General features: G+C 40.9%; 2 protein-coding genes across 4 annotated transcripts; both read right to left on the bottom strand.

The window, feature by feature from the left end:
* Window positions 1-308: 308 nt before the first annotated feature.
* Window positions 309-6,441, bottom strand: LOC135948591 (F-box/LRR-repeat protein 20). 3 transcript variants are annotated; one of them, XM_065497944.1, is made up of 12 exons: window positions 6,116-6,441; window positions 5,939-5,987; window positions 5,650-5,727; window positions 4,601-4,668; window positions 4,415-4,544; window positions 4,133-4,296; window positions 3,925-4,082; window positions 3,730-3,869; window positions 3,468-3,659; window positions 2,985-3,086; window positions 2,713-2,925; window positions 309-2,130 (listed from the first exon to the last, which is right to left on the bottom strand). In XM_065497944.1, the coding sequence occupies exons 2-12, from the start codon at window positions 5,939-5,941 to the stop codon at window positions 2,023-2,025; spliced, it is 1,356 nt and encodes a 451-aa protein (XP_065354016.1). In that variant the 5' UTR covers window positions 5,942-5,987; window positions 6,116-6,441; the 3' UTR covers window positions 309-2,022. The 3 variants fall into 3 exon arrangements, with proteins under 3 accessions (XP_065354016.1, XP_065354018.1, XP_065354017.1); XM_065497946.1 differs by having other exon boundaries at window positions 4,601-4,649; window positions 6,116-6,439; XM_065497945.1 differs by lacking the exon at window positions 6,116-6,441 and having other exon boundaries at window positions 5,939-6,088.
* Window positions 6,442-6,841: 400 nt separating this feature from the next.
* Oda (Ornithine decarboxylase antizyme) lies at window positions 6,842-8,768 on the bottom strand (the record flags this gene model as incomplete). The annotated part of the gene is made up of 3 exons (XM_065497402.1): window positions 6,842-8,045; window positions 8,266-8,518; window positions 8,631-8,768. Coding segments are annotated over 3 exons (504 nt in total), but the record flags the coding sequence as incomplete, so codon positions are not given.
* Window positions 8,769-14,788: the final 6,020 nt, after the last annotated feature.

Below are 14,788 nucleotides of genomic sequence, written 5' to 3'. Positions count from 1 at the left end.
AAGTAGTATTCTAACCAGATCAACTCCTCCATTTCAACTATGAACAAAAATTCTAAAAAAATGTTATTTTATATAGCTCGGCAATATTTTCGTAAAAAATTAATTGATGAACATTTGTATCGTTGTCGCTTTGTATGAGTTTTCAAATTTTGGCTCCAAAACCGCATGCTGTCTGAGTAGCATTATTAACTGTCGGTGTCGTCTCATAATAAACGATATTATTTAAATTAAAAAAATGTCGAATAAAACATAGATAACGTTTTATATTCAATTATTTGCAAGTCGTAGTGAAATGAAACACAATAATATTTCCTTTTAAATGTTTTTCTTTAGACACATTAAAATGAACTTCCAGCATTTTTATTGTTTTCGTGACTTTTTGATACAATCATAGGTTGTTTCGCTTGTATGCTTGCATACGCGCGCACATATATAAAAAATTATTTTGCCCTTCAGTGTAGTATTATAGATTTTATATACACGACACACTCCTCTAACGCCAGTATTAAAATGCACGCATATATTATTTAATTTAAAATGTGCCTGACATACACATTTAAGATGTACACATTTCATTAATAAGCTCCAAACCATCATCAAAACCGCTTGCTACGTTCATTATGTTATGCTTTATGGTTTAAGAGATGCAACAAATAATCTGGCCATAACCTAGTACGTACCTAAACATTAAATATCATCACAGAGGGAATCAATTAATTTGCAACAATTCATCTGCCAGCGTCCTTTTTAAAGAAATGATATTATTTATCAAAATTGGCAGAATGGACTCGATTATATTTTTTATTTTTAACTGCATGTTGTGTGAGTTGATAAAAATGGAACATAAAATCTTCTCTCTATTTTACTTGAGACACTTCTTGTCTAGGCAACAAGTTAGGATGCAAGCCCAAGCAGAGTGCTCGTATCAAACTGAAATTTTAGACAGGAGTCAAAACTTTTCTCGAGTCTGCTATTATCTTAGACGATGTGGCCATAGCACTATGCAGCAACATTTAATAGATCATTGAATCAGAACTTGATAATAACATTAAACAGCACTCTCTGCTCTGTTTTGGTTGTACAAAACACTAGTTCACTGCGCATGAGGGCAAGGGACTGATTATTTGGATCTCCTCGTCTAGTTTTCTTTTTTAATTGCTATAAAACCTTTGCAAAAGGAAATGTAAATGTACACCCAACGTGACAGCAAGTACATGAATTATACGTTTACAATTTCAGTGGTTACCAAAAGGAGTTAGCATCATCACAGTTTCAAGAAATTTCAAGTTGGAAAATAAATAATTAAATCCACCTAACCAAAAATACGAGATATAATAAATATGAAAATAACTAACGTTTTTGACATGTTAAAAAAATCAAAACGCACCAGCAATGCAATGTTATCGTAATTAGCAAATAATAAGGTGACCGCTTTACACAATACCACGAAAAATAAATATAATATAGCTTTGATATTTTTGGTCTGTCCGTAAGGCGATAATGAAACCATCAAAGTGATGCAGCAGCAGTACAGTGATACGTGAAACGAAAGAGTTAAGACCGTAGCAAAACGCTGATCAATTTGCCTGTAATATACAGTGACAATGACTAAAGAAGCGATTTCTTACAAAAGATAGATAAGTGAAGAGAAGTTTTATACAGTTATTATCAAGATGATCGGTACTCGATTTACAAGTGCTAGAAACATTCCATGATATTTTATTACAAAAACGTGTTTGCTGGCATTCAACAGAATGAAAAATGGTGTAGCTGCTGTAAAATCAGCGCGGCTAACGCAATCCTCCGCCTAATACGTGTGGGTGTGTTTTCTTTTTTTTGTTGTGTATCACATTTTCTAAAATCCGCGTGGTCTCAGATCTGTGACTCCCGCCTGGATTGCCGCTATCACTGTGTCGATGATCAAACGAGCCCTCACTCCCGAGAAATCAGTCTTTTTTCAGTCCGTGCGCGGCCGCCGTGTCACGACTCCTCGTCGTCTTCTCGACGGCGCAGAATCCAAGCTCACAAAATCACGCAGCAGCGACAATACCGCTGTCGCGTCGCTCCTGAGGCCGGTGGTGGGGTCACGGGGGCGAAATAGGCGTGCACCTTGATGTTAGGCAAGTGGTTCTAAATGCAGGATAAAAAAATTAGCAATCGATTGACTCTAGAAGGAAGATGAAACATGGAAAAACGTTCCCCTTGTTTTTAACAACGGACAGAGTTTATACGAGTTTGCTCATTGCAGAGATGAATTAAATTATGTGTCATAATTTTACTACGATATTTTCTGATTTTGGTAAGAAAAAATTGCAAATAGCGATAACGATTAATGGTTCGGAATATATTTGTTCAAATTTTCTATTACTGAATCCCTGACTGACTCAATTTACGTTACCAGCAAAAATACCCCAAAATAATCAGTAAACCCAGCTGCTTAGAGACCATCGAATCCGCTAATAATAAATTCTTTGTGAGTTCAAATTGAAAGAGGGAAATCACTTTGATGAAAATTTTAGAACTGCCGCTGTTCTTACTCTTAGAAACAAAGTGGCATTTAAATTCAATTTAGATTCCGTCTTTGTTGGTGCTTTTATGTTCTAGCATGAATTTATTTTCTATTTTACACCGATTTTTATATCTTCAAGCTCTTTGAAAAGAGCTCCATTTAAAAATTGTGGTGTACCGATTTAAATGAAATATAAAACTTACTCTTAGTCTTCGGATTCCAGCCCTGGTTATGAGCTGGCAGTCATAGAGCTCAATCCTCTGCAAGTTGTAGCAGGAAATCAAGTGATCCAGGGAGGCATCCGTGATGAAGGGGCAGTTGTCGAGTTCCAGCACAGTCAAGTTCTCGGCAGCACACTGCGAGGTGCTCAAATGCCGGATGCCTTCGTCCGTGATCAGTTCACAGTGGGACAGACTCTTCAGTTGCAACGGACAAAAGGTTAGCTCAGTGTTGAAACACCGCTTAGCGAGCTTACTAGTTTCTCAAGGCGAGCGCAATTCATAGCTAAATGAATGATTGTTGCATCTGTAATTAATGAGCACTCCTCCAAGTCCATTTTCTCCATTAAATGGCAACTCTGGAAAAATAAAATTCATTTTAAACCAAGCAAAAATGTATGCTGTAAAGATTTAATTTAAATTGAAAAAAGTGGCACTGAAGATTTAAAAATAAATTATTTGAGCACCAAATAATTGGCCACGGTTGGAATGCCTTTAGAATGCATGCCAAGCAAAATTATTTTATATCTGTCCATAAGTACTTTTGTCTTGTATTCTCTTGAAATAACTGCTGATCATTTTTCCGCTACAGGTCACATGACAATCAAGAATTATTATAAAAAACAGTAAAATTACAAGTGAAATAAAAAAACGATTTATTCAAAAAAATAAATTCAGATGTAAAAATAAAAAAGTGCAATTCGACTATTACAGGTAATTCAGAGTAGCGTGATGCTTACTCTGGCCAAAGCCTGGAATCCAGCGTCTGTAAACTGCGAGCATCCGGCCACCTCCAGCGTGCTGAGCGCTTGACAATGCTGGGCAAGCGTCATCAAAGCGGTGTCTGTCAGATTGGGGCAGCCGGATAAGCAGAGGTACCTGATGTTCAAACAATTCTCGGCCAGTTGTTGAACTGCATCATCAGTTAAACTCTACAATACACAGAAGATTTGTGCAATGCTATTGCAAAAGCGCCACTTGAGATAAATATTTTTCACTTACAGAGCAGGAGTGCAAGTTAATGACCTCCATATTAGGACACAGGTGAGCTAACGTCATGACGGCTCTGTCTGTGATGTTTGGGCACCCTTTGGCGATGAAAACCTTTATTTTCCTGCAGCCTCTGGCCAAAGCTTCCACGCCTGGATATGCATCGTCTTTATTACCCTGCACTGAGGATGAGAAAAACACACTCACCACTTTCAGTTATGTGGTCACACCACGAGATGTTGATGTGAGTCAGTTGGTGGCAGCCTTCGGACAAATCTTTTAAGGACTGGTCGCTGATGGCCGAGCAGGAATTAATGTTGAGGCGTTGCAGTTTTGGGCAGTATTTGCTGAGCGACTGGCACGTGCTGAAAACGTCCCCTTAGCATTGGAACTCGTGTCGCAAATGGGTGGTTACCTGTCCGTCACTTTCTTGCAGTCATTTAGGTTCAGCTCCTCGATGTTGTTGCACTGCTGGGCGAATGTTCTCAGAGAGCTATCCACCACAGACTGACAGCCCCTGAGGCTGAGCGTCTTCAGGAAGCCGCCACATCTCCGAGCAATGTTTTCCACCACAATTCCCTGAAAATCAAATTTTGCAACTGAAACTGGTTGAACTTCCAAAATGTACTTTAGGTTTAATTTCCAATTCAGCAAAAGTTGCTCTTACTAAACTTTGATGATTTCAAATTAAAAATACCTCGACGTCGGTTTGGAAGTCGAACAGGTCTATCCTCTGCCAGTTCATGCCGTCCAACGCCAGCTCGTTCCATAGTTTGGAAACCTGGGCGCATCTGCATAGCGACACCACATCCAGGTAGGAAAAGATCCTGAAGGAAATGTGATTAGAGCGGCCAAATCGAATTGGTTCGCGGGCAAAGCCAACCTGAGAATCAGTTCTTTGGGCAACTTTTTGTTGATCATCGCTTCCTCGTCTAAAAACACACGCGTAAGCTGAAATTAGAAACACAGAGGGTTGAAAAGCGGCGCTCGACTCTGTGCTACTTTCTTGCCGAGCTGCTGTGTTTAGAAATTTGCATCCACACGGTTAGGAAGGAGCGCAAAATATAAAATCACAATCAGTGATTCCTGGGCTCCGAGCCGAGGGGGAGAATGCGAGACGCGCGACGAGCTGCGCTAAGCGCGAGCACCGCGACTCAGGGGCGAGTTATGCACGTGCACACTGTTGACCCATTAAATCGCTGTGGTGGCCGTCTGCCCTATTTTCCCTGTTTGCATCTTCTGCTCTGCTCCTGAGCAAACTCATCACGCGCGCGTTCCATTGACACAAATTTGCAGCCAGTTCAATAATTGCTATTAGCCAATATACACTCGCACGGAAGATTTCACTTAAATTTAAATGTGATGTGAATTCAAAATGAATTGCTGGCGAAATCTAGCGAGAGAAAAAATGGTGTGAGGAAATCTAACCTTTTGATTTATTTTCCTACTGGTGCGGTTCCAATAGTTAAATTATTTTTTGTTTGTCTGTTTTACATGCAATGTTGCAATATTACTGAACTGTCAACTGAAGGTGCAAAGATAAATAGATATTTTAGTGAAGTAATAAAAGTAATGCGATCTGGAAGTGCTTCTAATGAATTATACGTCAATGGAGTAGAGATAGGAACGAAGATATTGTTGTGAAACGAAAAGTGGGACCAATCTTTTCAATTTACGCCTTGGTCGAGACACGAATTTGAAATTCCGGTGTCAGGCAAAAATATTTATTCCCAGCCCGGGGAAAGAATTCGCCGTGATAGAAATCAAAGGGGTGCGTGCACGCGCGCGCCAGAGAAATGCATCTGGGTTGCACAACTTCCCTTTCACTTGGGGTCAGCACAACAAATACAAGGGGTAGTTGGTCGCCCTCTTCCCCCTGGTCCGACGGAAATGCATGCACCCCCAGAAATACGAGATTAGTCGAGCTCTCACCTGAATGTAGTTCTGTTTCATGGCGGAAAAGCCGTGGTCCTTCTTGCGTCCCAAAGACGGGATCCACCAGGGCTTCACCTAGACAAGAGCAGTGCTGGGAAATGCATGTTATCACGGAAAAGCAGCCGGACGGGGGGAAAAGCGAGCTGCTGTTGCTTTTATTGCGCAAGGCAATTTCTCAAAGTGAAATGAGAGCACCTACATCGAGGCGGCGAATAAACACACACCACACAGAGCAGCAGAGACGCGACACGAAAGTGCATGCCCTGCGCCCTGCACACGGACTTACCATGGGTGAAACGGGTGGTGAAGAGCGCACCTCCTGGCCGCCGCCGTCACTGAAACACACGGCCGGAGGTCAGAAAAGCAGGGCTGGCTTGGCTGCGAGCGTCGAGATGCGATCTATTTGCATGCGAGCTGCACACATATGATACACCACCAGCAATGCAGCAATGCGATTACTCACTCGATTGATAACAACAACAATAAACAGCAGCGACCTCGGCCGAGCGGGCGACGTCGACCCTGACGACAAGCTGCAGGGTGGACACCGACCCTTGCTGCTGTGCTGCTCAACACATGTGTGTGGCTGGAATTGCGACGCAGACGTTTTGCACCTTCGCCTGGCTATGGCTCGCTGTCGCTGGCTCGGTCCAAACAAAATCAGCTGGTCGGGCAATGATGGCTGGCGCTGACGACCTACTTCAATGGAGGCGCACGGGGTCTTTAAACAGGAGAGCGCCGCCCTTTAAAAATGGCAACTCACTCTCGCTGATCGCCAGCTCCCTGTCCGCTGTTGCTACGTGCTTTCCTCACGTCCCGCGCCAACGCTATTCAGCCGCGTGCGATTGATTTTGTTTCGTGCGCCGTTCAGCTGGATTTTCCAATAAAATAAAAAATAAAATAAAACTCGCGTTGTTCTCCGAGTGATGCGATGTCATGCCTGCTGCCTTTGCCGTTCCACTTGGCGTATTTATTCGGCCAATTAATTGACCCTTCTCGCCCCAGACGACCCAAATAATGATATCACTGAAACATTGTTTCTCCTTTGATAGAAGACATGACCGAATTTTTACTTGATACAAATTAAACAATTCTTTACCAGATTGTGTACTACACATAATATGCATAATATTACAACTCAAAATTAAGGGAAAGACTTCTTACAATTAGAAGATTAAAATAATGCAGGTTTGTGTTGTTAATTAATACATTTATTTTGCAGCATAGATAAAATTTCATTACATTCCATCAAAACAAGGATCAAAATAGCATTATAATTTAATCTCTACCTTCTAAGTATGATAGTTAAATGAACAGTATAAGCAGAGAATACCATTTGGATATGAGTAAAATAAAATTTAATGCATTTTTTGTCGACACAACATATTGGCTTGTCAAAAAGAAAGTCGATCTGATTTGTCTGGAATGTATCACGGAGGCTGTTGGTTCACTAGAATGGAATCAGTTCTGATGAAAAAAAAGCAATCGAATTTTAAGCCCTTGCCTCCAGTTGATATCAACCAGAAATAGACAGCAAGAAAATTTACACGCCAAATTACTCGATTACAACACTCGTCGATCGATCGATTATACCTAGCAGAATAAGAATTGAACTACAGAACCTTTTTTTAGAATTTTAAAATTTTTTGGATTTTTTTGGATTTTTGTGTTTACATAAATGGTCTTGCCCTTCAAAACATAGGGAAGAAGGCGGCGAGACAAACCGAGTGTGCAGCAGAGCGAACGACCCTCACCCAAAACCTATTAGAACGACCACTACGGTAGTTAATTTAAAATCGATAGAAAAGTGCCAATTAGCTTTAAGTTAGACAAAATTCGCCCTTGCCACAGGCTGCACAAGCGGAGTTTCTCACGGCCCCACTCAGTATGGGGAAACGTAATTCGAGTGCCATTTTATTTGGAGCTGACAGGGTGGCCGCGAATTGCAGGAGCGGCCTGTACTTTGCCCGTGCGTCAGAACCTCTCCAGGCTCGTCATTCCTTGCAGTGTACCACAGTTCACGATTCGAGGAACAGTGAAAATGGACACTGCGAGCTAAGCAAAGTACAGGGCTCCAGGATGGAGGTCATTCAGATCGCCGCTGACGAAACTGCTTTTCGTTTTCTTTGGAATTAAGTAACTACTGTGAAATCGTCATCTTGATCGTTAAGTACGCTACGTGTGATAGAAAATGGGGCAGTGTTCTGGCGGATGGACTCTGGCAATGAACGAGTTTCGGCAGCGGCGACCGGGGACCACCCTGTAAGGTGTAGCGGCTGCTCACTCGATGGAGTAGATCATATAGAGGTTGCTTTCGATGTTGGCCGGCACCATTTCATGGTCGGGTGGTAGCACTTGGAATCCAAGGAACATAAACGTCCTCAGTAGGAGCGCTGAAACGCATATTCAGATTTTATGAGCAAGATTTAACAGACATAAGGTGTTGTGAAAGTCTTAGCAAATCAATCACACAAAGCAGGTTAAAAAAAATTAATTTCTCTCTCTAGATATTTTAAATATTCACATTTTGCTTGTTGAAATGAAGATGACTGAATGTGGGAAATTATTCGTCTAAGGCATCCCTTGCTTTCGACGGAATATTTAAATACTCACCTCGGTCCGAGCGGTCCTTTTTCAGGCAGAGAATCACACTACTGCACTGCAGAGCGTCTTCCGCGTACTCCAAGATTGAGACAAACCCTTCCTTGGACCCCTCGGGCAGCAGGCAGCTCGGCACCTGCAGGTACAGTCTACCCTGCCACAGTACCGACTCCCAGCGCACCTCCGTGTTTTGGGCCAGGTGAAGCACAAAAGTCAGCCGCACACCGTTCTGATCTGCGCCACCGGCTCGGTGGCTCAGCTCCTCCTGTAATGAAAAAAATTTTATTTCCAACAGGATTCCACGCGTTTTTTTTTAATTTAAAAAAAATCATCTAGTGGATAATAATTTTAATTTAGTGTTTTGTATTCGCACTAACCTGCACGGCATTCTGGTGGCTCACAGAGAGCTCTTTTGGTTTCCCCACACCGCTGCCCTCTGTGTTGAAAGGCGAAGACGGCGTAACGCAGGCGGCGTGGGGGACATCAGGACCACCACCGAGGCCCTCCGCCCAGAGTTATGGAAAAGTGGCGGGGTTCAGGTTGGCTGAAACACAAAAACGCAAACAATGAATTTTCAGCTCTGGAATTCTCACTTAAATTATTGCAGCAAAAACGTCAGCTTAATTAGCACACAGTTCAAAGCCGTGCTCTTGAACTTGCTTGTGACAAGGCCCTTGTTGTTTCTTGTTTTGTGTTCAAGATCACTTTAAAGAGTTTAAAATAAATATTGAATGTGGCTCGTCTGCTCGCGTGACCTTCGGACACTGGCATCACCAAAGTTTGTACTTCAGTGTAAAACAACACTCGTTAGCCTTGGTATCGAAATTTAAATTCATGGCTCACTGCGATGTTAAAGAAACTTAATCTTATTTCTGATAGCTAAGGTTTAACATTTCGTTTTTAATTTTTGTTGCACAAACGCAAATATTTGAAAAGGTTTGCTAGTGGCGTGAGGATGACGATGTTTATTTAATCTTGACTGATAAGAACTCCAGTTATCTAAGAAAATGTGCTCTCAACTAGACTTTGAAATTAAGTGCAAATCAAAACTATAGAAAATCGTCGATTGCCTCATTTCCTCAGACTGCAATTTTTGATCACATGTCATGAAAAATCACTGCAATCCATCATTGTCGGGATGTGATAAGAAAACAATGCCTACTATCCGACGATAGCCGACCACAAAGAGTCGAGCGGCGCACACGATAAATTGTATACATACTTGTCCAACCGGGGATAATTAATATTATTGACGTTCACGGCACTTGGTGCGGGCATTTTGCTGCTCGTCAGAAAGGCAGACTTGAGAGTGAGAGAGAACAAGACTTTTCACTGTTTGCCTCCACAATAACAGAGATCAGCGCTCGACAGATTAGATAACACGATGGCGCACTTTTGCAGCTCACTCGAGAGTACCGAGAGATTAATTCGAATTTTCAATTCGCGGCTCGGTGAAAGAGGACGAATTCGCAGGCGGCGTCCGAACGGGCGAACACCATCCTAGCCACTGCGCGCCACGGCCGCGGCAGAGTCTTTTTATAAATAAACCAAAGCACCGAGTGACATCAACAAAATGATTCTCCACCGCAGAATAGAAATAGACGCTCGTCTCACTCGCGCTTCGTCCGCCATTCCTGTCCTGCGCGTGCAATCATTTTCGTTCGATTACCCTCCCCGACATGTGTGTTAATTTCGGCCTGGGCACATCACGTGTTTGGTTTTTTTTGTCGCAAATTTCAAGACCGTGCCACGCAGACTGGCAGACTGCATGATTGATTGATATTATTTATCAAGGACGGGGTTCGAGGTTGTGCCGCCTGCGATAAGGTGTTCAGATTACAGCTCACTGCCTTGTAAGCAAATTATTCTGCACGGAACAATAAATATTTCTTATTCTTAACACACATTTTTAGAATTTAACTGCTGTGGTGGTTAAAAATCTTACAAATTCAACCTATTTCGTCAGCTAGAACAAGGAAAATCCGTTTGTTAATCATGAGGCAACGGTTCTTTCACCACCAGACTGAAATGACCGAAAAGACGACCTTTCCCCTCTATAGAGGATAATTATTGTTTACACTGTTGTACAACGTGATTAGCAAATATTAAGCTTCTGTTTACTATTGGAGCGGGAATTTTAAATAACTTAGAAAACCCCTCCTAATTGTGCAAATGGGATTTATTTTTGAGACTTGGATGATTACCAAGTGAAACAAATAATGCTAAACTGTTGGCTTTAAGAAGCCGAACGCGGTCTCTGTTTCTAGAAGGTCATCGAGACAAATTTTGAGGAATTTCGAAAACAGCAAATTAAAGAGTCCTTACTCATTACGATAGCAGGATGCTTGGTCTAATGCCATCGCCACGTCCATGATCGAATTAAGAGGATCTTCTTTGGCTTGTGATACGCAATGAACTGACAGCCCGACTGACTTGATAGTGAGGGGAGACCTAAAATGAATTTTCACTCCAATGTTAAGGAGGAATCCGAGCAATGCACTGACGTGAATGGAAATTTCCACTCGACAAGCTGAACGAGGTGATAACCCAGCGCTCGCGGTGGAATAGCAACAGCATGGACATGACTTTTACTGTTTAGAAAAAAAAATACCCGTCTGTTGTCTGTTTGGAAAGCGATTGATCTGTAAATTCACCGCATAAAACACCAACTAGCCAGCTATTCTCGTTGGATTTGTTTGCTTGCAAAATACATTTCGTGCTTTCAAATGATTCACATCACCACTAGGCACAACATTTTGAAAGTAGAACTGTGGCTTCGCAACACGGAATAATTACAAACACAAGCCAGAACGTAAAATTACGCAGCTCAGCAAATTAACGATTTTTCTAACGCTTCTTTGAAGCGTTATATAACATAAGCAGCGGCCAAAAACGCGTCGGTGTTAAATCGTCCTTTTTAACAACTCAAAATATACTTCCAATGATTAAAAATAGCACCAGCTTGAAAACAAACTCCTTAAGGCTTAAGGCAGGCTTTTTAATTTTCAACGTTTCCTGGTACACAGTTATTGTTATTTTTTCTTGTCGAAGTCTTACAAATTAAGGACACGTATAACTATTACAGCAAGAAATGTTATTTTTAAAAAAATGTTCGAGCTTTTGACTTCCGCCACGCAAGCGTAATCATGAAGTCAGCCGATTAAAAACGTGAACCACGCGTCACTTTTGGTCTTGAAAGCTTGACGCAAAAGCAGCAGTGAATTTCCCAGTCTGTCGGATAACAATCATGTATTTTTCGGATTTCATCAACGCAGCCGACTCCAATCTTTCATCAAGCGGCCCAAAATAGCGGCGGAGTCCGCGCTGGCCGCCCATAATACGCACTTAGCGACTTGGCACCAAATTCGGTCCATGGAATGATGCAAATTATTCCCACTGATAACGTTTTTTTTACTGTCCCCTTCTGTCGCAGAGATTATACGGGAAATTTTTGCAAAGATAAGAGGTTTTCCTTTTCAAAAACAATCTCATGAGCAATAACAACAGAAAAAAGTGTTCGAGATGCTTCCACTCAAGCCAATCGAGGTCACCTTAAGAAGGAAGCTAAATAATGGCAACGACCACTTGTGGCACTGTAGCGTCGTGAATCGTGAATGAAATTTGATATCGACTTGCAGCCTGCAAATAATGCCAACCGAGAATCATCTGGTTCATGTCGGTCTCGCACTGCGTAGTTGCTTTTCCGGCCAATTGCCACTTGTTGGTTCAATATTCCAACATTTGGAAATTCACGAGAGGTTTTTTAATATGACTAAAACTAGCTTTCCCATAGTAAAACAATGAAAAACAGCAATAAAATTATTATTTTTATTGGATATAGTTCACTATTAACGAACGAACTGCAATCAGCAGGAAGTAAAAAAATGCTACTTACACCAGGAATAAAATAATAAAAAAATTATTTTCGCTGACAAACTCAAACTTTAAAATTTAATGCTATCCTGGTTAATAGTTAACCAAGAATTAATTTAAGTGGCTGGCTAAGAAATGATCGAGTTTCAGATAAAACTCGGCGGTTTCTGGGTCAGCTTTTGAAACAGTAAATTATGGAAACCAAGATTTCTTCGACAGAAAAAAATTATTCCAGTTTTCGAGACACCCATTCCTTATTTGTTTTCCTCCGTGAGCAGCCTGTGGAAAAATACCAAATTTATAAAAATAATTTATTACTGTCATTATCCTTTGACGCCACAGAGCTGACGATTTAATGTTAATGATAGGTTGATTAAGCTGGCTATTTCCAAGTGGAAATGACGCCAGGATTGATTACTATTCCACCTGACAAAGTCGCAGCGATTGGCTGAGCAGACTTATTGGTAGAGTTATAAAAGAGAATTGTTGCTAGGCGCTTGGTTGCAATTACTGCTTTCCTCACGTTGGTATCAACTACTCAAACATGAAATTCGTCCATTTGCAAATGAGCAAACTTCGACGCGAGCGAGAAAAAGAGCAAGGACCGCGTGCCAAAAACAGTCCAAATTTCGACCTGGGCTCGCGCCAGGGAATGCTTGTTTGTATCGTTTGTCTTTTTCTGCACGGACTTCCCTCGCGCTGAAAAGTGGAAGAGTCTTCCGTCATTCAGCTTGGCAAGCTGTGTTTTTTTTCCTCCCTGCGTTGTGCAATTTTTTTCTAGAACCACTATTTTAATTAGAGCCAGAGGCAATTAAGATAAACGTGAATACGCTTGATTTTCGACATGTTATATAGGAGATAAGAAAAATAATAACAATAACGGATGATTTGTTTTGCTTCGAGATGTGATGACGCGTTCTGGAGAAATAAACAGAATTGAACTTCAATCGCACTACTTACTTGTTAAACCTCCAATTAGTTAATCGTTGGAATAATAGTGTGATTGTTTTCTGAGAATCATTTGTGATAAATCGACAATAACAATTTTCCAGAAAGTGTAATTATTATTACTCGTAATATAAAACAACACGTCGCATGAATGCAAATGGAGGAAGCGATAAGCTATCCTTTTGCGGATTCAAGCAATTTTCATTTCATGCAGTTTCCGGCAACAGAAGTTGCAAAAAATATAGACTGGAAAAATAGGGACACGGAAAAACAAGCAATTTCGGTAAAGAGGTCATACCTTAAAAAATTTAAACCAGAAATTATGTAAAATGGCAGTGCTGCCTGCCGCTGTTTAAAGCTATAAAACTTTTCTAGAAGGGCCAGCTATGGACTAATAATTATTTCACAATAAATTTAGTTCAAGGGAAAAGTCAGAGTTGCTGTTAACTTAATTACAGAACAGATGTCAACCACTTTGGAGCGATCACGCAATTTTCTGACTTTAAGTAAGAGCAGAAAACCCCAAACCGAATAATGTCTGAAAATCAAGGAAGTGGGATTGTTATAGAAGGTACCCTGACAGTGAACTGATTGTAAGGCAGAAGGATAAAGAAGGTAACTTACCTATTGGAAATCAACCCTGGCATGGCTTCTAAATCAAGTTGCTGGTCAATGGAATTACTTTGAAAGGCCAAACAGGCACTATTACTCATAATTTCTACGTAAAGAAAGACTTCTCAGGCGCCCTTCGACCTTAGAAAATGACATGCATACAACAGAGTTGACGAGTCTTCAGCTTGTAACCTCTCTTTCTCTTCGTAATGGCGATCACTCTTCTTATCTTCGACCATTCAGTTTATGCAGTGCAGATGGCGCTACGTCCGCCTCAGCAACAATCGACCCGTTCTCAATGCGCACTCGTCCTGCGCTGGTCGCCTCTCATTGGTCCACTGCCCACTCTTCTTGATTTTTGCCCGCTGCAACCGCGAATTCCACGCCATGCAACGCTTCCGTTTCTTTGCATTGTCCACACGAGGAAAAGTTCGAAAAGTTCTCCCACACTCGGAAAATTGAGGTCAGTGGGATTAGGTACGAAAGGGAAATTATTGATTACCTATGTCAAATAAAATATTGGACGAAAATAGGAAAATAAACAGTGTGTGGGGTGGTTTAACTGACGAAATTTACGATTAGATTTTGGATTATTTTTTTTTCTCTATAAAAATGACTGTTCTGATATAAGAGAGTGAGTTTATCGGAAACTCATCGCATACAAAGGAAAAAATGTAACTACTGTTTCAGCCAAAAGGAAACGTAATGACATTATATTTTAATTGCAATTAATTCACTCTGAGCTATGTAAAGTTCTTATTCGTTTTCCTATGGCACTAACTATATTTTTTAGTGTTTAATATCACATTTACGATGTAATAGAGGAACAAAAGAATGATAAAATTGCATAAAATAACCCAAATTTTCCCGGCTTACATTATTAGAAAATTCTAAACGTGCGCATCTAATTAACAATATTCACAAAAATTTTACCTTCAGTATAGATTGGTTTTACCTCAAACCATAAATTAACTTTGGCTTTTAGTTTTGTTATATGTTATGTTAATTTATGTACTTACAACCCGCAATAAATTGAGAGCGTACGTGTGATAGTATTAGTAGCAGAGAATTAATGACTATTTAGCCCTACTTGGCACGCCCA

This window comes from Cloeon dipterum, chromosome 1 (assembly GCF_949628265.1).
Source record: "Cloeon dipterum chromosome 1, ieCloDipt1.1, whole genome shotgun sequence".
Taxonomy (NCBI): domain Eukaryota; kingdom Metazoa; phylum Arthropoda; class Insecta; order Ephemeroptera; family Baetidae; genus Cloeon; species Cloeon dipterum.
This window is presented reverse-complemented; position numbering and strand designations above follow the sequence as displayed.

Excerpts from the sequence above, each read along its gene's own strand:
- LOC135948591 (XM_065497944.1), bottom strand. Across the intron at positions 4,297-4,414 it reads ACTTCCAAACCGACGTCGAG|GGAATTGTGGTGGAAAACAT; the intron begins GTATTTTTAATT and ends TTTGATTTTCAG. Across the intron at positions 3,870-3,924 it reads TGACCACATAACTGAAAGTG|GCGTGGAAGCTTTGGCCAGA; the intron begins GTGAGTGTGTTT and ends ATGCATATCCAG.